This window comes from Endocarpon pusillum, assembly GCF_000464535.1.
Source record: "Endocarpon pusillum Z07020 unplaced genomic scaffold scaffold3643, whole genome shotgun sequence".
NCBI classification, from domain to species: domain Eukaryota; kingdom Fungi; phylum Ascomycota; class Eurotiomycetes; order Verrucariales; family Verrucariaceae; genus Endocarpon; species Endocarpon pusillum.
Genome location: NW_006916345.1, coordinates 33,209 through 56,329, shown reverse-complemented (window position 1 = coordinate 56,329; position 23,121 = coordinate 33,209). Strand labels below are relative to the sequence as shown.

The 23,121-nt window shown below is 48.6% G+C and overlaps 5 protein-coding genes across 5 annotated transcripts; 1 reads left to right on the top strand and 4 right to left on the bottom strand.

Moving 5' to 3' along the window:
* Positions 1-227: 227 nt before the first annotated feature.
* EPUS_03450 (uncharacterized protein) lies at positions 228-5,852 on the bottom strand (the record flags this gene model as incomplete). Its single annotated transcript, XM_007804807.1, has 3 exons — positions 228-922; positions 969-3,281; positions 3,380-5,852. 3 exons carry the CDS (start codon positions 5,850-5,852, stop codon positions 228-230), a joined length of 5,481 nt encoding a protein of 1,826 aa, XP_007802998.1.
* Positions 5,853-7,698: 1,846 nt separating this feature from the next.
* Positions 7,699-8,847, bottom strand: EPUS_03449 (uncharacterized protein; the record flags this gene model as incomplete). The annotated part of the gene is made up of 1 exon (XM_007804806.1): positions 7,699-8,847. The coding sequence occupies one exon, from the start codon at positions 8,845-8,847 to the stop codon at positions 7,699-7,701; it is 1,149 nt and encodes a 382-aa protein (XP_007802997.1).
* Positions 8,848-10,358: 1,511 nt separating this feature from the next.
* On the bottom strand, positions 10,359-10,673 carry EPUS_03448 (uncharacterized protein; the record flags this gene model as incomplete). The annotated part of the gene is made up of 1 exon (XM_007804805.1): positions 10,359-10,673. One exon carries the CDS (start codon positions 10,671-10,673, stop codon positions 10,359-10,361), a length of 315 nt encoding a protein of 104 aa, XP_007802996.1.
* Positions 10,674-15,813: 5,140 nt separating this feature from the next.
* EPUS_03447 (uncharacterized protein) lies at positions 15,814-21,151 on the top strand (the record flags this gene model as incomplete). Its single annotated transcript, XM_007804804.1, has 5 exons — positions 15,814-18,885; positions 18,939-19,160; positions 19,764-20,158; positions 20,243-20,752; positions 20,824-21,151. The coding sequence occupies 5 exons, from the start codon at positions 15,814-15,816 to the stop codon at positions 21,149-21,151; spliced, it is 4,527 nt and encodes a 1,508-aa protein (XP_007802995.1).
* A 143-nt stretch (positions 21,152-21,294) lies between these two features.
* On the bottom strand, positions 21,295-22,941 carry EPUS_03446 (uncharacterized protein; the record flags this gene model as incomplete). The annotated part of the gene is made up of 1 exon (XM_007804803.1): positions 21,295-22,941. The coding sequence occupies one exon, from the start codon at positions 22,939-22,941 to the stop codon at positions 21,295-21,297; it is 1,647 nt and encodes a 548-aa protein (XP_007802994.1).
* Between the last annotated feature and the right edge of the window lie 180 nt (positions 22,942-23,121).

Genomic DNA, 23,121 nt, shown 5'->3' with positions numbered 1-23,121 from the left:
AAACCTCAAGGTCGAAGGCAAGGAAGAAAGGAAGAAAGGAAGGGTGAGGATTGACACCAGAATCACTATTGCTATCGCTATTGCTATTTCTATTGCTATTAGATCGAACTAACCATGATGCATGCTCGCACGAAGGAGAAGTACTTACCACCCTCCTCTTCCTCTTCTTCCCCTTCCGCCTCTTGACCAGAAAGAGTACGAAACTATACCCTTCGCAGCCGAGCCCGTTACAGCTCTCTCGCTTGCCGTTTGACAGCGCGAACGGAAGCATCAGCGTTGCCCATAAAGGGATTCGCTCTCCTCTTTAGCAGTCGTCGACCATCATCCTCATCCTCAACCTTGACCCGAGGTGAAGTCTGAGTTGGCGTCTGGGGAATCTCCAGTGATCTTGAGCCGGTGCCCGATCCTGACTGATCCCGGGTCTCCTTGTGGTACCTGCCTGCTTTTCCCACTTTTTCTTCATTCTTTCCCCACTTACACTTGCCCTTGCCCTTAGCATTCCTCCCCGCCTCCTCATCCTCATCCATGTTCTCTTCTTCCTCTTCCTCTCCCTGCTCCTCTCCTCCATCATCAGGAGGCTGCCACACCCCACCAACCCCATTCTCCTGATCATCCCTCCTCAACCGATCTATCATCTGTTGTTTCAGACGCAGACCCCGCAGTGGGATGCCGCGACGCAGAAGTTCTGCTCGCAACGCAACGACGGCGCTGGTCTCCCAGTGGAGGTACCATGGCTCCTCCCCTGCGCTATCTGGGATGGAAGGAGATGAAGAGGGTTGGGCTTGGGTAGTGTTTGTGGGTGGTGTTGGTGATTTAGAGTTGGATTTAGAGGAGAGGTTGGAAGCGGACTTGGAGTTATCCGCTGCCGCTGACTCCTCTTGAATTTCTGCTTGCGTCGCTGTAGTTGGAGGTGCTACCTGAACTGTCTGATTGAGACTTCTTACTTCCCCTGCCTGACCGTGGAGTACTGTCCCCACTGCCGGATTGGGCCTTTTCGCTGCCGCTTTGAGCCTGGGAGTCGTTGCTGCTGTTGTATGAATTGCTACTACGAGCCCCCTTTCCGCCTTTGTCGGCACTTTCACCTCCGCTGCTGTGATGTGAGCTGCTACCTTCACGACTGTTCTTGCTTTTGGTTGAGCTGCTGCCGGTGCTTTTCTGCGGTGAATGCGCCTGTGAGCTTGACTGCGAAAAATCCTTCTCAATGCTCTCAATCACATCCTTGTGCTCTGGTAACGGCTGGTCGATCAAGCCAAGCGTAGGCGGTGCATTCGATCTCTCCCTGACACTGGTGTTACCAGAGGGTGGGTCTTGATGAATCGCAAAACCGGGACCGGAGATGGTGACTTGTTGGTCTCCTGACGGACCTGAGCTCGATGATGAGGAGCTACTACGGGCAGCATCACCAGACGGAGGCGGTACACCCTGTCCCCTATCTGCACTGGTAGTCGCAACATTGATTCTCCATCCACGCGGGACAATGATGTTGATCTCACCATGATCATCTCCCCCACCTCCACTGATCAAGGCGAGGATCGCGGGATCGAAGTGTGGGCTCGGGATCAGCTGGCCCGGGTTGAGCGGATCTTGGACTAGTAGCGGCTCGCCCAGATCCCAGGGGCCAGTGCTTGGCCGGTTGTCAGGATTGATGGAGATGTTGAACTGTCGCTCTGGCAATCCAGTGACGGGATTGGGGCTGAACGACCAGCCACGATTGGAGGCCCCGGTTAGTGGAGATCGTGGGACAACTTCGCCGAGGGCTTCTGTGACTTCTCTTTCGATGCTGGCTCTCCATGGGATGATGTTTCCTTGTTCATCTCTCATGGGAGAAGGGGACACAGCAGAATAACTCGAGTCAATGCTGCGGCTGCCGGCCCTGCTCGGACTTGATCTATGGACAAGGACCCGTGCTTCTCCATCCTCAACTGGAGGCTCCGCCCAAGCAGCTCCCGGTCGATTGATGCCCTCTCGAGTCCCCTCCAAGGGGTCATTCCACCACCCTGGCCAGAAGCGGTCGGTTTGGGCTGGTGGCGTGCGAGGTGAGCGAGCCGCACTTGGCACACCACGTCGAACCAGCCTACGAGCTTCGGGTCCGAAAGTGACATTTCGTTCGAATACGTAGTCGTTGAAGTGCCCTACCTCGTGCCCTACACGCAACATCTCGAATAGGTTATCTAGGGCGTTCCCATTCTGCGTTGTTTGCAACTCCCGGAACAGCCTGTAGGCGCTGATCATGTCTGGGTTGTTGGACGCCAATTCCATGCGGACCCAGTGATTGAATGCTCTGATTTGGCCTTCTGGACCATCGTCTTCAGGTGGGCCAGGCGGGCTTGCGTGCAGACTTCCTCTGTTTGGTCCGCTGGGTTCTGCTTGAGCGCCAGCTGGTAGAGGAGCGGGTAATCTCCGCCCAGTTGACCTCCGGGACTTATCCCCTTGAACTGGCGTAGGCGTGCTGGCGGCCCGTATTGGGGATCCTTCGTAAAGTGTGTTGTCATATTGGTAGGGAGGACTTGGTGAATTCCAGTCCTCTGCATTGCCTCGAGCTTGTCGGTTCGTACGTGGTGGTGATTGATTCTCCTGACTCGAGTCTATTCCAGGACTTTCATTCTCCTGGTTAGGATTGTTACCTGCAGAGTTTGTGGAAGGTGTTTGGTTTTCCTGGTTTTCCTGGTTGGCAGACGACTTCGTGGAAGGTGTTCGATTTTCCCGGTTTGAGTGGTTGGCAGACGACTTTGTGGAAGGTGTTCGGTTTTCCTGGTTTGAATGTTTAGCGGACGAATTTGTAGAAGGCGGGTGGCTTTCCCGGCTTGTGAGAGTAGTCTTGCGGTTGCTTCCAACAGAGGCAGCCGAATTATTGGCTGGGCTTCGATCGCTCGATGGCAAATCTGGATCAGTGATCGTATCATCATCACTGGGAGAGTGTACATCTGCTCCAGCCTGAGATACCTCTACCCTGCGCACTTCTAAACTTTGACGATGATGGCCCAAGCTATTTGGAACATCTAGCTTAGAGAAGGACAGTACGCTATATTTCGAATGCCTTGGCTTGCCATTGCGAGGCGCCGATTTCTTTACGGCAAACTTGTCAGCCTGTCGCTTCAACACAGGTGGAGTTGCCTCGCCGGCTTCACGCTCACGGCGAGCACGTTGAGCGCGTGTTTCTGGAATTTCAGGAGTTGCTTTTGGTGTCGTACGTCTTGGAGAAGAGCCAAAGAATGGACTCCCTAGTCTATTACGGATTCTGCTCAGTGTCCTGCGGACAACGTGCGGCTCTGCATTTTGCACTATGATTGGATTAGCTTTGCCGATGGCATGTAAGAAGACTGCCACTGCTACTTGGGCTCTATAGCGCTCCAGATGATTCAGGTGCCACAAAACATACCTTGTTGACTAGTTCCATTCTCCTCTTCAATCGTGGGCAAGCGCAACGCCGGGTTAATATAATGCTCAACGTCCTCTGGGCGTGGTCCTTCTGTGAGAACGCCTGGATCTGCCAGTTCTCTCGCAATCTGAAGAGCGGCCGCTCGTTCGGGGGCTGCACTCTCAGGAAGAGGATATTGAGCATGGGGTACAGCGCTACGCTCCTCCATTCGGAGGGCTCTTAGCCTTCGACGATGGTAGTCTAGGCTATCCGCAGGAAGTGGATGAAGTCCAGACACGATCACTTCATCCTCTTCCCACTCCTCGTCTAAGCCAGCGCGATCGGTATTCCGTCTTCTCGCCAACTCAGCGAGATTCTCCAGTTTGGCCTTTGTCAGGGTCTCTGCAAAGACTGATGTGGTAACCGTCTTCGCTTTCTTCCGCTTCTCTATACGCTTTGTTCCGCCAGGGCTGACCACCTCTATTTCCTCGTCAGAGTCGCTGGATTCTCCGATCTCTTCGGAAGGGCGATTTCGCCTATCGTCACCATCCCCGTCATCACCACCACCACCAGCGCCAGAGCCTTGTGGTTGTGATGAAGCCGGTGTAGGACGGGAGTAAGAATCTCTGTCATTCTGGTAATTGAAACCTGCTGCTTGCGGCAATGCTGCTTGCTCCTTCACCCATGTTGAGGTTGGGCGATATGTCCTCATATTGCCATTTTCGAAGAGCTCCCACCGTTTGAGCGCCTTCGGGCCTTCCATGATGTGGTTCAGGCGCATGACCACGCGATGGGCGACCATTTGCGGACCATTGGCCGGCTTAAGCTCTGGCTTCAGAAGAGTCTCTTCAAGACCCACCAGACAAGTGAAAGGAACCCGCTTTGTATTGGACAATTTGGCAAACTGCTCATAGATGCGTGCCTGTCCTGCCCCTTTGCCTTGAACATAGCTGTCTATATGTGTACAGTACTTGCCAACCAGTTCCTCAATGTCCTTTTGATAGAGGGCATCGTTGTCTTCCTTAACTATGGATACTAACTGAGAATGGTTTTCTTGCACGAAAGGGATAGCTATATCACGGGCTTCAATTGTGGCTGGCAATTCTCCAGACTCTTGCCGGATAGCATTCAAACTGCGACCGGCGGTTAGATATGGAAGGATGTGCTTGATGTTCCGCCAGGTGAGAAGCCACAGGTATGCAACCTCATCCTCTGGATATCTCTTTGTCTGGAACTCTTTATATAGTGCATTGACAGCATTTCTGGCCGCCATGACCTTACTGTGGGGGAGCATGGCTGGCACTGCGGCTTCCCAAGCCTCAATATCGATGCTTTGCGGTGGTTCGTTCAGCAGAACTCTGAGGTCTTCTGCAATGTCCCAGAATCTGGGTTCTGTAAGGTACAAATGCGACTTTTTGACATTCTCCTTGAGCTTGGCATATTTTGTCTCAAGCTCCGTGGCAGCGTGGTCGCGGTACTGGCTCATGTAGTTCTTCGCAAGGGTGAGTAGGATCGACTGTTTACTTTTCGAGATCGTTCTGTGCTTGAGAAAAAGTACTACCGCCGATTGGTAGTGTGACAGATGGCGGATAAAATCGTTGGCAGGAATTGTCCTCGTTGAGTCAGCCGTCCAATATTTGAAATACGAAATGCAGCCCTCGATCCATTGAGACCAGATTGCGTCGGTGAACTCGTAATTCATCTCCAATAGCCCTGGAGCCAGGGGTCCTTCCGGGTGGAGCAATGGTCGACCATGCTGAAGGTCTTTTATGGACGAAACAATATCGTTGAATGAGGCGTGAGACTTATCGGCGGCGAGGTTTTTCTTTGCTGCTTGCACGAATGTCGACACACGTTCCCATTCTTCTTCAAGACAAAGAAAGAAAGCCATCTCCGTCGTTGCTTCCAAGAACCCACCGTTCATGTTCAACATGTTCTCAAGGCTTTCCACATTGCCGCACAAACGAAAGTCGTATGTAAGGATGGTCTTCAGGTCTATGCTGAGTAAGTGTCGCGTAGTATCTTTGAAGTATTCGAAGTATCGCTTGAGTAATTTGAGGTGGGCTGTTGCGATCGGGTCTTCTGCGATGGTTACCGCAGCAGCCTTCGCTTCTAAAAGGGTACGTCGGATCGCCCTGAAAAAATAGATATAGGCGGGACTTGAGTTGTTGAAAGCTGGGCGAGTCTTGAAGAATTCAATCTGGCTGGCGATTGCTAGGTTTAGGTTCAAGTCTTTCCATTCCTGAAGCCACCTTACGTCGGGATTACCTTCCCCATAGCTGGCGATATCTCTCATGTCCCCGTCGGAATCTTCCTCAACATCGATGTTGATCTGCTCCGTTATCGTTTCACCGAAAGCGGGCGAAACAGGTGATGATGAGTTGGGTGGAACAAGCTCAATGAAATCATCTTCACTGCTTCGGTAGCCGGTGCTCTCTGCATCTCCATTGGTAGTAAATGGCCCAGACGACCAGTTTCCTGCGCTTGGTAGCATACTGTCAAACTTTTGTTGCGGCAAGATTGCAGCCTTTGAGTACTGAATTAAGCATCCGGTGGTGCAAGGAGAACACTATCAACGAGCAGTGCTGTGAAAGAAAGCAAATGAATAGATTGACAAAGGCAAATCAGAGAGATGATCACATTGCATGATGTTGTAAGAACGATTCAAGCGATGCAGTTTGTCGCCGAAAGCGAGTCACAAAGCGATACTTGCATGAAAACGGAAATTGAACAACTTACCTAATGCGGAAATATGCCAAGCAAAGAGCGAAAGGAAATTCCATGACAACAATGCTGTTGTTGGGGACCCAGGCAGCGAAATTAGGACGAAGCAGCATATGCAGAGTCAAGTCAATGAAGGACCCACAACTCGATGCAGTTTCATGGACGCAAGATGACCAGCCAGAAGAAGAGGAGCATTCGTATCAGATGATATCCTGCTCTAAGCGAATACAAAAACATCCGATAACGTAATACAAACTGTCATTCGGATACAAGGCACCCGTCAAAAACTGTTGCCGATGTTGGTCGTATTTGCTTTGCCTCATGTATCCACAATCAGCGCGACAGTTGTAACCATGCGTGGATGCTTGCCAGCTTCTATGAACGAAGATAGTCTGTTAAGACCAGCGTCAAGTTCGTAGTTCTTAAGCAAAACTCATTATACTGTAGAGTTGTAGGGCTGGCTTTGGGGAAGACAAAATAGAGATTACAAACCTTGGCAAGGATTTACTGACCCGAGCCTTGGTACCGAGAAATGAACTCATTTTCGGAAATGGGTGGAGATAGACCAGATATCCAGACTATAAGACGGCCCGGAGCGCGTCAAAACTCTCAAGAAGCGCCATTGAACACCTGACATTCATTAGACGGGCTTGGTTTGATCCTTCTCGTAGAGTCGATTTTGACGATAATTGCATGTCGGCTATCCACCTCTCCGGCGTAAAATGGTCCAATTGATTATTGGCTGATAGCCGCGCGGGAGATATAAGCTTATAATCATAACCAAGAGAAAGCCCAGAATTTGACCTTAAGCCATTTAAGGCCACATTAGTGGCGTCAGGTGAGCCAATAATCAATTGGACCATTTTACGCCAGAGAAGTGGATAAGCCTGATAGCATCGATCACGATCCAAACTGTGTATCAAGAAGTGTAGGGATTTCAGTGAAAAGTCAGCTGCTTAGCTTGGAAGTGTGCACTCTCCAGCCACCATAGTTTACGGATAATTTCCTTCAGGCACAAAGGCAGAGTATGAAAGCGGAGGAAGTGTGAGGTTGGCTAGTATCCACTCGTCAGAAGAAAAAAATGGTCCAAGCTTCCACCGCAAGCGGCTAGTGGGGTTTCTAGATAACGCTAACCATTTTCAGCCAAAAGGAATTTACACCTACACATAACACATGCTCGAAAAACCAAATGCAATAACATCGCATAGAGTGGTGGCTTGCAAGTTCCCAAATAATGAAAGAGACATCAGGTAGCCCACATGCTTCTGTAGCCTGTTTGCCCAGGTTCACGCCTAAGTCAGAGGTATTTTGAAGTCTAAAGATACATTCATTTGACCAATGATGGTTTCGTTCTATTCTAGCTGCTCGAGTGATAGTGTAGCTTCAGCTGATCAAGCCTGTGACTCTGATCTTTTCAGCACCTCTCCCGATCTTCATATCAACTTGTGATTTTGCATGACCTCGTGAGCATCAGAGATGGTCATGCTAGCGTATTTATGTACACCGTTTCATGTCCTGGAATGTAGCTTCCAGAGGCACTATTAGCTAGCACTCTCGTGACGTGGCTGCATGTCCAAGTGGGATTTTGATGAAATTTTGCTGTGGCTGCTCAATTGCTAGGCCCACTTGCCCAGTAAAGCCATTAAGCCAGCTCCCAGGCACATCATCCCAAACGCAGCGAGCACAACTTGTAGTTTAGCTTTCCTCATCATATTGCTGAACATGAATTCATGAGCCATTAGTTCCACCAGACCAGTGTAGATCAGGATACCAGCACTGATTGAGTCGAAGACACCGTTGACGATAAGGTTTGCTGCTGATTCGGGTGGATAGGTATTGCGGACACCAAGACCAACAGCAATGGCGGTAGGCGTGGACAAGCCGTACGCAAGCCCCAGAATATATGCTGTCCATCTCTTCGATTTCGGCCAAGGCGTAACAGCCAGTCGAGAACCCAGACCCAAGCCTTCGAACGTCTGATGAAATACCAAGACCGCAAGGAGAGTGTTAAATTCTTCTCCAGCCACTGCCAGTGTTAGTCCGATAAAGACTGAGTGAAAGATGATGCCAAATTCGAGGATAAAGATCGCAGTCATTTGTGCAGCATAATCTTCGGTATTATGAGCGCTAATGTTCGCTTCATCGTTCTGGTGTTCACGTTGATGACCGAGATGGTCTTCACCAGGCACATGTGCACTGCGCGAGGTTCCTTTGCTGACAGCATTGGGCATCAATGTGATGGACTTGTTGTCTACCACAGTACCATCACGTTCCGTACGGTGATCATGTTCATTCTCGGCAATTTGACGATGGCTTCCATTGGCGGATTGGTCATCGCTGTGCTCGTAGTCGCCAAACCGTGCATATCGCATGACCATCAACTCCACAAAGAACAGAACGAACACTGTGATCATCGCAATGCCTTCAACCCAGGGATATCCCGTGATTGGGCCAGTCAGGCAGGGGTTACTTAGAGCCTCGTGTGCTGGAGCGAGAAGGTGAATGAAGGCTGTTGCGACAATGACACCAGAACCGAAATATTTGGCGACGAAGAAAGTCCATTCTGGTACTCTCAGGCCCTGATGACGCTTGGCATAGATTGGAAAGCATGCACCGGCGGATGAGCCCAGCCATATCACGAAGAGAGCTGCTACTCGCAGGCCCAGGCGCCCATCATACTCGTTGCCCGTATCACAAGATGGCGATGTTTCAGTAGCGGCTGATTCGCGGATGATGAGATGGGTGAGGTCTCCGGTAAAAGACATGATGTTGTCTGAGGTATTGTTTGAGGTGTCGTTGAGACAGCAGCTGTCCGCTCAGATAACCACAGCAATGGGTCAAGTTGGTGGATAGTGAGCACAGATAAAATCTGTAGGAGACTGTGGGTATCGTCAGTGCTTTTAAATGCAGTACAACTCGGCTGTGACTTACAGGCAGAAGCTTAGTCAAAGCAGTTTAGTGTGGACTCCGGTAGGGTCAGAAGGGTTGTAAAGGATTGGTATGTGTACCGTGAAGTGCCTGTTGGTTTCTGTGTAAAATAAAAGTATAAAGAGAGTGATCTACGCGTTGAGATATAGTTGATGTCGTGAAAGTGTTTCTCCTTTGATCTTCCACTGTGAGCAGTTTGTAAGACCCGTTTGCCGGGCAGGCGGGTTAAAATGTGATGATTTAGTGAAGGTTCGCGGGAACATGTGTACGCCAAGACAAGGAAATTCAATTACTAGCGAGTGGACGTCATTCAAAATAATACTTATGTAGGACATGTTTTCTAGGTACAGCACATATCTTGAATGTGACTGCAGTGGTGGTACAAGTAATTCTGTAGAAAGCATGACATAATATTTATGGATTTTGACTGTCGTACGCCATGCAACTAAAATCTACCTATAACTCTAGTTGTGATTTGTCATTTTTGATCACTAATCTGGATGTCTCTGATTTGATCTATATACTTCTCTGTCAGACCTATGAGCCGTACGAACTCTGCATGCGTGGTAAGTAAGTAAAAGACGGTATTGCAAGGATTGCTCTGCACCTCTTGATTCCTAACAAAATCGCTTTAAAGGAGCGACCTGTTTGCCAAAATAGATATTTTTTTTCCGGCATACTTCAAGAATCAGGTGAGTAATATTTAAGCTTTCCATGGTACGCTGTATTTGCAAGGCATGTCGAATGAAAACCTCTATCTGCAGGACAGAGGAAATGGAGAGAATATAATGTTTCTAAGTTGCTAAGCATTCTACCAAATTTCTTGTACTACTACCATTGTAACGCTGCTTTGTTGGAACCTGCTTTTAAATCCATGTGCATTAGAGGCAGAATTCCTTGCAGGCTCGCAGCTGGGAAACTCTCGCCTGATGCATTCTAACGGAAACCTACATACCAAAGATTTTCACCTGGACTGTTGTCTTGGTAATAGAGACCTCTACTACTAATGTGACACAGGAGATGTCGGGTTAAATGTGCGACCAGGATTGCTTTTATTGGAGATGCATTCCTTGGTACCTATTACTAAGGATTTGATAGCTACTACTGTGCATTGTGAAATTCCGGCTTGTCTCGGGAGAGCCATATTCGACAGCCATATTCAGATGAAAATTATTCGGCCCTTGGCACTCCGTGATAAATGCCCCACCAAAATTAGGTGGCGGGTTGATCGCGAAGTCCCCACAGTATATGCAAGAGTCAAGGACATATTTTTGACCTTATTGACGGTCATCCTATTTCCTATTTGGGATTCTTGATACGTACTGCGGTGTTGTATCTATTATCTGGTCTATTTGGCCCTTTTTGGCTGATTCTGCTTGCCCTCATGCATCGCCTTGTAGTTCAAAGTAGCCCCTCTAGCACGTTTAGGCCGTACATTCGTCTGCAACAGAGCAGGAGCTGTTGAGGCAGGCAGAACAAAGGGATCCTCCTCCTGGGGCGCAGGCAGGCTATCCTGTGGAGGCGTTGCCCTGACAACCAGCTTCTCTGGGGGTGGCGGAGTCGCTTTGATAACGAGTATCTTATTCTGCTGCCCTGTTACCACAGCAACATCTCTTAAGCCAAATTGGGGTATATCTGTTGCAGTAGAAGGGCCCAAAGCCATGTTGATAGCAAGCTGATCCCTTTCTTGCAGCCGTTATTCGCGTTCACGAGCGTTAAGCTCTCTTGCAGCTATTTCTGGCCCTGTGAGAGCTCTGGCGTTCGCTTTGCCGTGTAACTTCTTGGGTACCCACTTCTTCTTTGGCATAGCGAGAGGGTTAGTAACAGGGATACCACGGCCCTTGTACGTAGCCTGAGCTAAACCAAGTATTCGTCTATTATTTTGAGCGATTTCGTTATCGATATAGGCTTTATCTGTGCCAGATAAGGCATCTCTGATCATCAAAAGGTATTAATCTATAGAGGTGTGCTGTCGGCGCTGTGGAGAGAGATAGTTAGACTCTCTTATCCCAATTTCGTTACTCTCTTAATTTATTAGTATCTAGCCACTGAATTAAATAACAGGGCCCTTAATCCACTAACAAGAGTGTATTAGAGACTTCAGGATAGGCTGGCTAGTTGTTACAAGGCTAAAAAGGGAATGTTTGTAAGGGAGATACTATTAAAGAGGCAGTTGACAGTAATAAAGCTTAGTACCTAAATTTCCTTAGTTAGCAACTATCTCCTTAATTAGTTCCTACTTATCTATAAGCTTATTAAGAGCAAATAGACTAATTTCGTTAAATAGAAATTAAAATATAGCTTTATCTTGTTGAAGACAATAAGAGCGATTTTGTTTAGAGGTATTTTTATCCAAATCAAGCGTTTTTAGTATCTTTAATACTGTCTCTATAAGGCGTTTAGCAGACTATTTAAGAGATAGCTAACTATTTGTTATAATACGAAGAACTAGATAATAGCCCTCTGAATAAGAACTTGACGTATAACCAAGATTTATATAGCTATTAGTGTAATAGTATATTATATACTGTTCTTTTGGTATCTAAATTTCGTTAATATACTTCTTCTTTGCAGGCTATAGCTTATTAAGAAGCTTCTGACAGTTAATCTAAAGCTCTTTAAACGTAGAACTCTTGATATAGATTTAACAGAGGTCCTGTAAGACGTTAATGTCATCCTTTTTGTAACCAGAGGTTCGAAATCGTCTTAGCATCGCTTGAACTATATGCCAGTCGCAGTTTTGTAATAAGGTATTTAGAAGAGTTATAGACATAGCTGTTAGGAGACTAGCAGCTTAATCTCTAATAATATTACGGCAAAGAAGTATATTCTTAATAAAGTATTCGTATTTAAGGCAGTTAAAGAAGAATTCGAACAATTCTATACTTTCTAAAGGGCAATAGTTAAATGCTACAGGGAATGTTGACCCTGAATTCGTTATACTAATAGTAGTAAGGAGAGGCAGGCAGAGCTTATTTATATTAAATGTACTGTTAATAATAAGAACTTGATCTGTAACAAAGTATTAAGCGATAGCAAGCTATTAAGAATAAGAAAACCAGATTTGAATAAGTCTCTTACTTGTTACTTTATCCTTATTATTATATTTAATAGCAAGTCTCTTATAATAGATAAATTTAGCGTTATTAAGTGCTTTCAGAAGGCCCTGAATCAACTCTATATTGCCTTTATTAGCTAGTTGAGTTTAAATAAGGTTGTAATACTTTTTTGAGCTTAGAAAAACGTTATAATTATTACAATTAAGGATATTTTGACTTAAGGAGTAAGGTATAATCTTTATTGGATAGTTTATTACAGAGGCTATAAGCTATTAATACTCAGAGATGAGCTATTAGTTGATTTCGAACATAAGAGGGTTATCAACTAGCTAATAAGAGTGCTTAAGCTCAGGAGCAGTCAAAGAGTATTCTTTAACACCAGAACCCTGTTTACTGACGTCTTTGATAGAGCAGTAAGCGTACTAGTTGCAGCCCTTTTGTTTCGTTTGAGTTGCGCCTCGTTTTCTACTACTGATTATCTTGCCCTCAGAATCCTTCTCAACCTTTTTCAAGAGCTTGTGATTGTTCTGCGTTTCATCAGAATAGTGGATACATCGAAAGCGTTTACAGGGCGTCAGCGCTGTTCCAAAAAGTCTCGCTCGAAATAGGCAGGCAGGTGGGTAGGTAGGTAGGTAGATAGGTAAATAGGAGTATCCGGTGGGCGGCGATAGTGAAAAACCAACGTGATCTTTCTTCTTCTTGCGTAGTGAGGGCGTTGAAATTGTTGTATCATTTCGACGCTCAATACCTATTTGGGAAGCAACGGCAAGCTCAATATCACAAATGGCAGTGGCATGGCAGTGTGGAAAAGAATTCAGGAAACCCTCATACAAATTACTACTGTGCAATCACGTGCATTAGTTCCGGAGTGCCAAGGGCCGAATAATTTTCATCTGAATATGGCTGTCGAATATGGCTCTCCCGAGACAAGCCGTGAAATTCTTGCAAATCCTTAGCGTTATATCAAGAATTGCTGGCGCCGCGTTGTTAAACAGAAACAGCTCTTAAGGGATCTTCAATGGACTTGTATCATGTAGCCAATATATCATTAGAATCAGAAGAAGCTTAGCATCATTTTGATATAGAAATTATACAATCTAGATGCGTAAGTAAGCCTCAAGAGCTGGCTTTGGTTTGACGACGCAGCGCCAGCAACTCCGCACAGCCTCCAAATATTTGTAAGAGTTTCGCAATGCACAGTAATTACTAGGAAGGATCCAAGGCTAGTGACACTGCTGATCTTGGCCTAGTACCCCTGGGCGGAGGCCCATAGACAGAATTGGTAGCCGTCTGGGCAAAATCAAAAGTATCATAATGATTAGGCTGTTCTAAGCTGACTCTTACGCCTAGATAATCCCATTTCTTGTGACAGATATACAGGAGCCCAGACGGTTACTAATTCTGTCTATGGCCTCAGGCCTGTGTGATCAAAAGACTCACCATCAGCATCACTGCTCCTTGGCTGCTAGCCAGCTTATCTTTTCTTTAGGGGCACCAGGGGCACCGGCATCCAGCTCAGATGCTATGACATTACTGGAGGTTATGACCAACAGGGACAGGATGATTTCATGAACGTTCTGTCACGTTCTGGACTTACCATGATCATTCTAAAGACATAAGTATGTACAAGCCGGCCATCATTCCACCAGCTAGTCAAGAGCGAAAGACTAATTCCCAAGTCTGAAGCCTTCTGAAGTATCGTCATGCCAACTAGGGTCCATAGCTGGACTCGAAGATATGATTTCTTCTTCATCGTCCATTGTTGTCCTCCTGGTGCGCTTCAGCTCCAAAAGGCCTTGCCTACTCATCCTTATGGTGGTGTGATCATACACATAAGTGAAGGTTTTCAAGCGTAGCCACCATGCTGCATTGCGTGTCCTGCTCTTTCTTGTAGTCAATGTGACTCGTCTCGAATGAGGGCGACAATCATGCTGTGACCGCTTAGTACCTGGGTGTTGGTTGTAGGGATCAAAACAATACCTGTAAAGATAGAAGAAGAACATGACCAGATGAAACCCGAGCTTGATGAACGATTCCTATTTTACCCATCAGCAATGCCATTTCTCATGAAGCGACAGAAAATGGAACCTTCTTGTGAATGTTAAGCTTCCTGAAAATCTCGGTCGCATCAAGCAGATGTCGATTTTCGAAATATCTATGACAGATCTTGGTCAATAACTCGGCTGCCAGACTTCTTCCAAGATTGACATACTTCTTGCCATTAAATGCCACCAACGGGACATTAAGCAAAAGTGCCAACCAGTATCCATTGATCAAGAAAAGCGATGTGAGGAACAAATGTACTGATGCCTCCGGCACGATATAGGCGTTCAAACGATTACATAGATCGACAGGGTTGATGTAGTCGCTGTGGAGAGAGGTTAGCACTGGAGTTCATAAAAGGTGTAGCGGTTCCCGTCAGGACAAGGCTCTTCAAAGGGACAGGTCGCGGCATGGCGGCGACTGTCATCAAATGTGTACCTACCATTCTAGATCGCTGTACATGATGGTGAAGAAGACTTGGAGGAAGAGATTGACAGCATTAATCAGAACTGCGAGCAGGTAGAGCCATGCTTCACCAGACATCATTGAGGAGGCAGGCCGGGCAACGGCCTGGGAGGACGATACAATTGCGCCGATGGCGAATTATTTGCGTCTTAGAGTTGGTCCAGCCCGTGACGGATAGTATTGTGTCTCCTTTCAAGGTCCGGCGATCGTTAAGAGGTCTGTGAGTTCTTTTAGAGGGTTGGGCAATGAAGGATCCCAGCTAGAGGTTGACTGCGAGGAGCTTGGTCTGCAAGGAGCGCTTGCGAGATTAGGTGTGTTGCGAATTGAAATAACGCTTGGATAGGAGAAAAGCTGCTCGCTAGGTCATGCTTCGAATTGTTGTAAAGATCTCTATTTGTCGTTGCTCGATAGCCCAATCTCAACATCAGAGAGCAGGTGGGAATTACTTGCGGACAGCTCACGTGCGGGGCTAAGCCTTATATCACATGTCAGTACTCCGTACCCCCGTACCAGATTCATGTTGTGTGAGATCAGCTCGCGTGATCATAGATCTTACGCAAGACCTTTACAGCATTGTATCAAGGCGCTTTGTTATGCCTGTGCCATTTAGGATAATCATATCCAACCAGCCATGAAATTCTTTACAGGAGTTCATCTAAGGTCATGGTCATGCAAGTCTCGCATGCGTTGCTGCTGAATCACAACCCATAAAATGTAGTCAGCTCGAAGGTGGCGTCAAAAACCAATTATACAGCTGAAGAAAGCTGGGGAAAGTTGTCTGAAATGGTGGAAGATCAATCCATGGTAGTACAGTTGCCGGTACGGAGTATTGAACCATAGGTGAATGACCATTGTTGAAACCGAGAACAAATATTGTGGGATACTACACTGCATGCACGTAGGCAGATATGCTGCATTATATTTGTCAAGCGGATCGGGCCGTGTCACGTAAGATTAGGCTACGGCATATTTAATGAAGAGGATGCCTGCAGTGCTCTGCCACTCTCCGCCACAGCCTGTCTCAATCAACAGACGACACATCCCCTTGAGCCATATTCCACTACTCCAGAGCGTACCTGTAGACTTCTTCCTATACCCGGCTCTTAAGGACACCCCATTCTCTCCTTATCGCGACATTCGACTCATGTATTCGCGAATGCTTTGTTAAAGCCCACGTGCAGCGCTCTCTGTTCCAAGCCTCGTCTGCCTAGCTTTTGTTACCAAGTCGCATCGCCAATGCGGGCCTTAGGTCTTGCATCATTCTTGCTGGCACTCTCTCCGTTGCCATGGAACGCTGGCGCATACCAAAATCTCTCAACATCTAGCCTGACCCAACAATCCTTCTCCATCCTCGATGACCGACCCGATGGCTGTCCTCCATGTCCCCGATGCTTCGACTGCCATTACGAGGAGTTCGCTTGTACTCAATTTGCGGAATGCAGTCAGTACAATGGAAAATGCTCCTGTCCACCTGGATTCGGTGGCGATGACTGTTCGGAGCCGGTTTGCGGCTCATTGGCAGACGGAAAAAGAAGATCACCCCGCGAGGGTCAATACTGCGACTGCGAAGAGGGATGGGAAGGCATCAACTGCAATGTTTGCACCACCAATCAGGCGTGCAACGTGATGACCCAGGAGGGGGATGGTGGAGTGTGCTACAAACAGGGCGTGGTGGTTAAGGAGAACTACCAGATGTGCAATATCACTAATCGGAAAATCTTGGACCAGTTGAAGGAGCAAAAGCCTCAGGCCACATTTAGCTGCAATGCCGAGCATCAGACGTGTAATTTCCAGTTCTGGGTGGACCAAAAAGAATCCTTTTACTGTGCTTTGGACACCTGTTCGTGGGAAGCGAACGATTACTCAGACCGAAACACCACGAAGTACCAATGCGAAAATATCAAATGTAAATGCATTCCGGGTCGAATGCTGTGTGGTGAAGAGGGTTCGATTGACATTGGAGAATTTCTCGAGGCTTCGATTAAAGGTCCCGCGTCATTTAGCTCTCTAAGTACCGAGGGTGGTAGTACCCGAGACGGCAGCAAATTCGAAGAACCCGCAATGAACAACCTGATCAAATCCGTCTTTGGAGATGAAAGTATCACCTTAGACTGCCGGTCAGGAGAGTGCTTGTACAAGACCGAGGTTCCTGGATATACCCGGCCCATCAAAGAGATCAACACTCCTCTTATAGCTGGTGTCATTGCCGGTTGTGCTCTTTTCTTGGTCGGAGTCACCCTCATAATCTGGTATCTCACGAGACGGGCCGTCTACAAAAGGTACGGCGCAATTCGCCTGACGGACGAGGATGATGACGAGAGCGCAAAACTGATGGCCAGCCACAAACCGGCTTCTCTACAATTTGAGAATCTATCATACACACTGAATGGTAAACAGATCATATCAGGAATCTCTGGGACCGCACAGCCAGGTCAACTTATGGCAATAATGGGGGCATCAGGTGCCGGAAAATCTACGTTTCTTGATATACTGGCCCGGAAGAACAAACGAGGGCACATTGATGGTAGCTTCTACGTTAATGGTGAAAAGATTCCCGATGACAACTACCGCAGCGTCATTGGCTTTGTTGACCAAGAGGATGCAATGTTCCCCACTCTGACTGTGCATGAGACCATCATGACCAGTGCACTTCTGAGACTCCCACGAGACATGGGCATCTCGGTCAAGGAACAGCGTGTCTACGAGGTCGAACGTCAACTTGGCATCTACCACATCAAAGACCAGATGATCGGATCGGAGGAAGGAAGTGGCCGTGGGATTTCTGGTGGTGAGAAACGTCGCGTTGGCATTGCCTGCGAGCTCGTCACAAGTCCCAGCATCCTTTTCTTGGACGAACCGACCAGTGGTCTGGATGCCTTTAATGCCTTTAACGTGGTGGAATGTCTGGTGACGCTCGCAAAGACCTACAACCGTACAGTCATATTCACCATTCATCAGCCAAGGTCTAATATTGTTGCGCTTTTCGATCAGCTTATTTTGCTTGCAAAGGGCAAAACTGTATATTCAGGAGCTTTCTCGAGCTGTCAGTCATACTTCGACGACATTGGATATTCATGCCCGCCAGGCTTCAACATTGCCGATTATCTGGTGGATCTGACCATGCATGCTGGCATGTCTCGTTCTCCAGCGCTAGAGAGTGGACCATCCTATCTCAATGAGCGAGACGGTTTGATGACTGGATCTAGTAGCATGAGAGCGGTCAAGTCAATCGCGAGCACATCCAACGTCAGTGTTGAAAATAGTAGTTTCGGCAGCCCTCGAGATTCTAATCTGCGGCCAAAGGTCAGACGGAAGCAATCGCTAAAACAAAAGCAAGACAGGCAGCTGTACACGAGGAAGAAGAGTGCTGCCGGAGACGACACTCCTCCAACCCCTCGCACTGACGAAGAAGACAACATCAACGGCGTTGCTTCTGAGACTAACAGAAATTGGGTGAGGTTGGCGAGACAAGATGGCACAGTTCCACCCCAGATCATGGAGGACCCTGATCAATTGCCTCCAGCCGCCAATGGAGCAGACACTGACCTCGACATCTTGGTCTCAAGTTACAAAGAATCTGATGTGGCGCGCAGTATCCACGACGAGATTACAGCAGCAGTCCACTCAGCCTCTTCCGCCAACGGGACAGTCTCAAATGGACCCAACGGCGTTTCTGTCAGTAATGGCTCTATGACCTCGTTCAGAAGAGTCAGTTTGCCAAGGCAATTCCTCATCCTTTCTTTACGAACGTGGCGGAATCTGTACCGCAACCCAATGTTGATGCTCACGCATTACGCCATCGCTATTATTCTTGCTGTCCTTTCGGGGTATCTGTTCTATGGCTTGACAGACGATATTCCCGGTTTTCAGGACAGATTGGGACTCAACTTCTTCATCCTCGCCCTATTCGGCTTCAGCACTCTAACAAGCTTGACCGTTTTCTCCTCGGAGCGGCTGCTATTCATCAGAGAAAGAGCAAATGGATACTACTCGCCTATCACATACTTTGCCGCCAAGGTAGTTTTCGACATTGTTCCACTTAGACTCTTACCGCCAATTCTGACCGGAATTATTGTCTATCCCATGGCTGGTCTCGTCCCTGCGTGGCCACAATTCTTAAAGTTCCTCTTGATCCTCATTCTCTTCAACTTGGCCGCTTCGTCGATCTGTCTCTTCATTGGCATTGTTGTCAAGGATGGCGGGGTGGCAAATCTGATAGGAAGTTTGGTGATGCTGTTCAGCTTGCTCTTTGCAGGTTTACTGCTGAATCGAGAATCAATACCCAAACAGGCATTATGGTTACAAGATGTAAGTTTGCCCTACAATACCTGCCAAGTCGCTGTACTCACCATTGTTTATAGCTCTCCATCTTCCATTATGCATTAGAAGCATTGCTCGTGAATGAGGTAACATACCTTACGCTGATCGACCACAGCTACGGCCTCGATATCGAAGTCCCAGGAGCGTCTATCCTCAGCGCCTTTGGGTTCGATACTCTGGCTCTATGGAGAGACGTGATCGGATTGGCCGTCTTCTCTGGTGTTTTTATTATCATTGCTTATGGAGCTATGCACTTTTTCTTGGTAGAGAAGAGGTAGACTACTATGGAAGGGGTAATTTCGCTTCTCGTTACGTTCAACGGACATGCTGGATTATTAAAGATCGCTACCACATGCAGAGTATGGCGCTTGAGGTTTTCACAAATCTAGGATTGTCGGGCAGCTGTACCTGTCTCTGTACCTGTCTCTGTATCAAGATCACACTCTGCCTACCAAAGTCGCCAGATTTCATGGATTGTGAACCACTCCTCTGTGCACTAACTAGCCTCCTCTGTGGTCTCTGGTCTTGTCACCTGATTGACTGACGAGCAGCTCCAATGACATGGACCAGCTTCTTATACAGGACTAGTGCGCGCCCTGCGGATGACAACAATCATGAGATGGTTATGGTTCACAGAAGCATGCCCTCATAGCCAATATTTGTAAATATTGTCAGAGGTCCAATTCCTGACACTTTGAGATCGAATTGACACATCTGATCCACAACACATCTCCCTCTCCGCCTTTCTATAAAGATGGTACAGGTAGAACCGTTCCTGGTTGAAGAAGTAAGATATTCCCATATCAAGCACTCGTCCTTTCCGAGCCCTGCCTGACCCTCTTCTCGGTCGCTAACATAACACCCAGTGGATGGACAAGCACGAAACGCGAGCAAAATACAACATAGCCGAGACGTGCGCCTGCAGCATCTCGATCTCGGATCTCGTCTCCCTGTCCGAGCAGCCCAACACCCCCTCTCCACTCTCTTACACCACCAGCACCACCAAACTAACCTACGGATCCATCCGCGGCTCCTCCGCCCTCCGCACCAACATCGCCAACCTCTATTCGGCCCGCTCTGCCGCCTCATCCGCCCTCTCCACCCATCACTGCCTAACCCCAGCGAACATCCTCATCACCAGCGGCGCCATCTCCGCCAACTTCCTCGTCCTCTACACCCTGCTGTCGCCGGCGACCACGTCATCTGCCACTACCCGACCTACTCGCAGCTGTACCAGGTCCCGCGCTCGCTGGGGGCGGAGGTAACATTCTGGAAAGCCGACCGAAGCCAGGCATGGCAACTCGATATCAAAGTCCTGAGATCGCTGATCCGAACCGCGACCGAGACCGCGACCGCGACCGCGACAGCAGACGGGAAAGGGACGACCAAACTCGTCATCCTCAACAACCCCAACAACTCGACCGGCTCCATCATCGCCGCATCCAACCTTCTCAGAAATCGCCGCCATAGCCGCCGCCCACAACATCACCATCCTGTGCGATGAGGTCTACCGCCCGCTCTTCCACTCCATCTCGCCCACCGATCCGGACTTCCCACCCTCAGCCCTCGATATCACCCCGCCGACCCCCCCTGGAGGCTCAGGCTATCCCAACATCATCGTCACAGGCAGCCTGTCCAAAGCCTTCTCCCTGGCCGGTATCAGGGTCGGATGGATCGCGTCCGCGAGCGTCCCGCTGATCAACAAATTCGCGTCCAGTAGGCACTACACCACCATCTCGGTGTCGCAGCTCGACGACGCGTTCGCCGCTTTCGCTCTCGCGGGTCACTGTGTGCATGCGTTGCTGGGCCGGAATATAGCCCTTGCACGGACAAATCTAGAGCTGTTGGAGGAATTGTGTGTGAGTTCGAACGGAAGGGGTGGTGTGAGTGGGTCAGGCCCGTGGCGGGGACGACGGCTTTTGTCAGGTTTGCTAGGGATGGCGAGGCGGTGGATGATGCGATGTTTTGTCGGCGATTGCTGGAGGAGAAGGGTGTGTTGGCTGTGCCGGGCGGGGTGTGTTTTGGTGATGCGTATGGAGACATTAAAGTGCGGGAAAGAGATGAGGATGGGGAGGGAGGGGATGCTAAACATGGAAAGGGCGAAGAAGGGGAGTTTGCGGGATATGTGAGGATCGGGTCTGTGAATAGTACGGATATTGTTAGAGAGGGGTTGGATGGGTTGAGGAGGTTCATGCGCGAGGAGTTTGAGAGTGTGCCGTTGTGGAGGAGCAGTAGGGAAAGGGAAGAGGTATAGGGATGTGTTCATGGGCATGGATGAGTCGGCTGCTACTAGTAGTGATCGCTGGTAGCCAAGAGAGGGATGAGTATGATGTTCTGCTTCATAAAGACGTAGAAGTCCTCGGGTATCATTCTATTTGTACAGTGTTCAGTAGCCGCTCACGAGGCCCGAGAGACCGCCTGGGAAGGAAAAGCTACCGTGATAGCGTCGTCTGAAAAGTTACTCATGCCCACATCTGCAGACCTGTCCCTCCTCTGTTCCTCCTCATACTCCTCCTCATCATGCGAAATACTCCGATCAAAAACTCCATCCCATACCCCTTTCTTACATATCAACCCTCCAACCATAAGCAAAGGCAAAGACCAAATACTCGCCCAGAACAGACCCCTTGCACTTCCTCCCGCCCCTCCTTTCGCCCAGAATCGATATGCCTCCCTGCTAATCCAAATGTTACATACCGTACTGAGTGCCAGGAATCCATTGTTCACCACCCCGGCCCAGCAGAGTCCTGCGCAGATTGGATACAGCAGCAACGAATACCGTAAGGCCACCCTCCCATTCATCGCTGGATTCGTCCAGGCCAGCATCCTGTATCCGGCATTTCGATATTCATCCTTGATGCTGTGGGACAGAGCGTTGAAATGCGGGAACTGCCATGCAAAGAGTAGTCCCGCCAGCAACCAGCCTCCTAGCGCCTCTTCCGTGAATAGCAGATCCTGCCATGAATGATGCTCTGCTGTTGCGGATTGGCCTGCTGCTGCTGCCCAGCCCATGAGAGGTGGTATAGCACCAACGATGGCTCCAACCCAAGTGTTTAGGACGGATGCTCGTTTTAGAGGGGTGTAGATGCCCGCATATAGGAAGATATTAAATGCGGAAAGGGCGGCCACGGTCGCGTTCGTGCCGAGATAGAGGAGGCTAAGGCCGGCGGTACCAGTGGTGAAGGCAAAGAGGGAGGCGGCGGTTGGAGTGACAAGTTTACGAACCAGCGGTCTATTGCGGGTTCGAGTCATAAGGGCATCGTACTTTGGTTCGAAGAGCATGTTTAGGGTGTTGGCAGAGGCGGAAGAGAGGAAGGTGCCTGTCGTTAAATATGCTAATGTGAGAGTAGATGCTGATAAGGTTGTAGCGGAGGCAAGGCTTGCGGTGGTGGTAAGAATGTCAGGGATGGGATACAGTGAATATGCTGCTGTACTGGTGAGTACGATAAGGAAGGAGAGGCGAGGCTTCGAAAGGGAAAGATATGTGGCGACGATGCGACGTATCGAGGCAGAAGACGGTAGATTCGTGGCAGCGGTCGCCAATTGAGAAGAGGCGTCTAGTGGGATGGCATGTTCAGAGCCAGTGGAGATGGCTTTTAATCTCTTCCTTCGATGGTGAGGCAGACCTTCTGTGGTTGATAGTGTTGCCGGTATATCGAGCACTTCTGCACCAGCTTGTTGCTCCGACAAGCTAGAATTCCCCTCCGTCACTCTATCTTCCACAAGTATCGGCTTATGTACGGAATGGCTGCGGGTTGACGGCTGTTCTGCAATGGAGCTCAATGCTGCCATGACCCCATTCTTCACCCATCCCCGATCAATGGAAGTGTTTGCAGAGAAATAGTCATGGATGAATGTCTGAGGCACCACAAGCTTCTCGGGAGTGATGGCGCCATGAAGTTTCCTTTTCGTATGGATAGAAGATCTGTGGAGGAAGTGGACTGAGGACGGTCGTAACATTCGTAAAAGATGTCGTGGACATAGCCTTTTCGATCCAAAAGCTGCACCAAGCCTAGCAGCCTTGGTCTGAATTATCATGACCATGTTATGTGCATTAACCAAGGATCATGATGGTTTGATACAAGAATGGTAGAGCTCCAAGTCTTGATGCCAAGATTTAGCAGTCACTGCTTTCGGTGCTCTCTTGAACCGAGCAGCCAAAAGCCAGGCGAAACATGAGTCGCTTTCACACTGGCCCTCCGGCTCATGGTTTCGTGACGATCA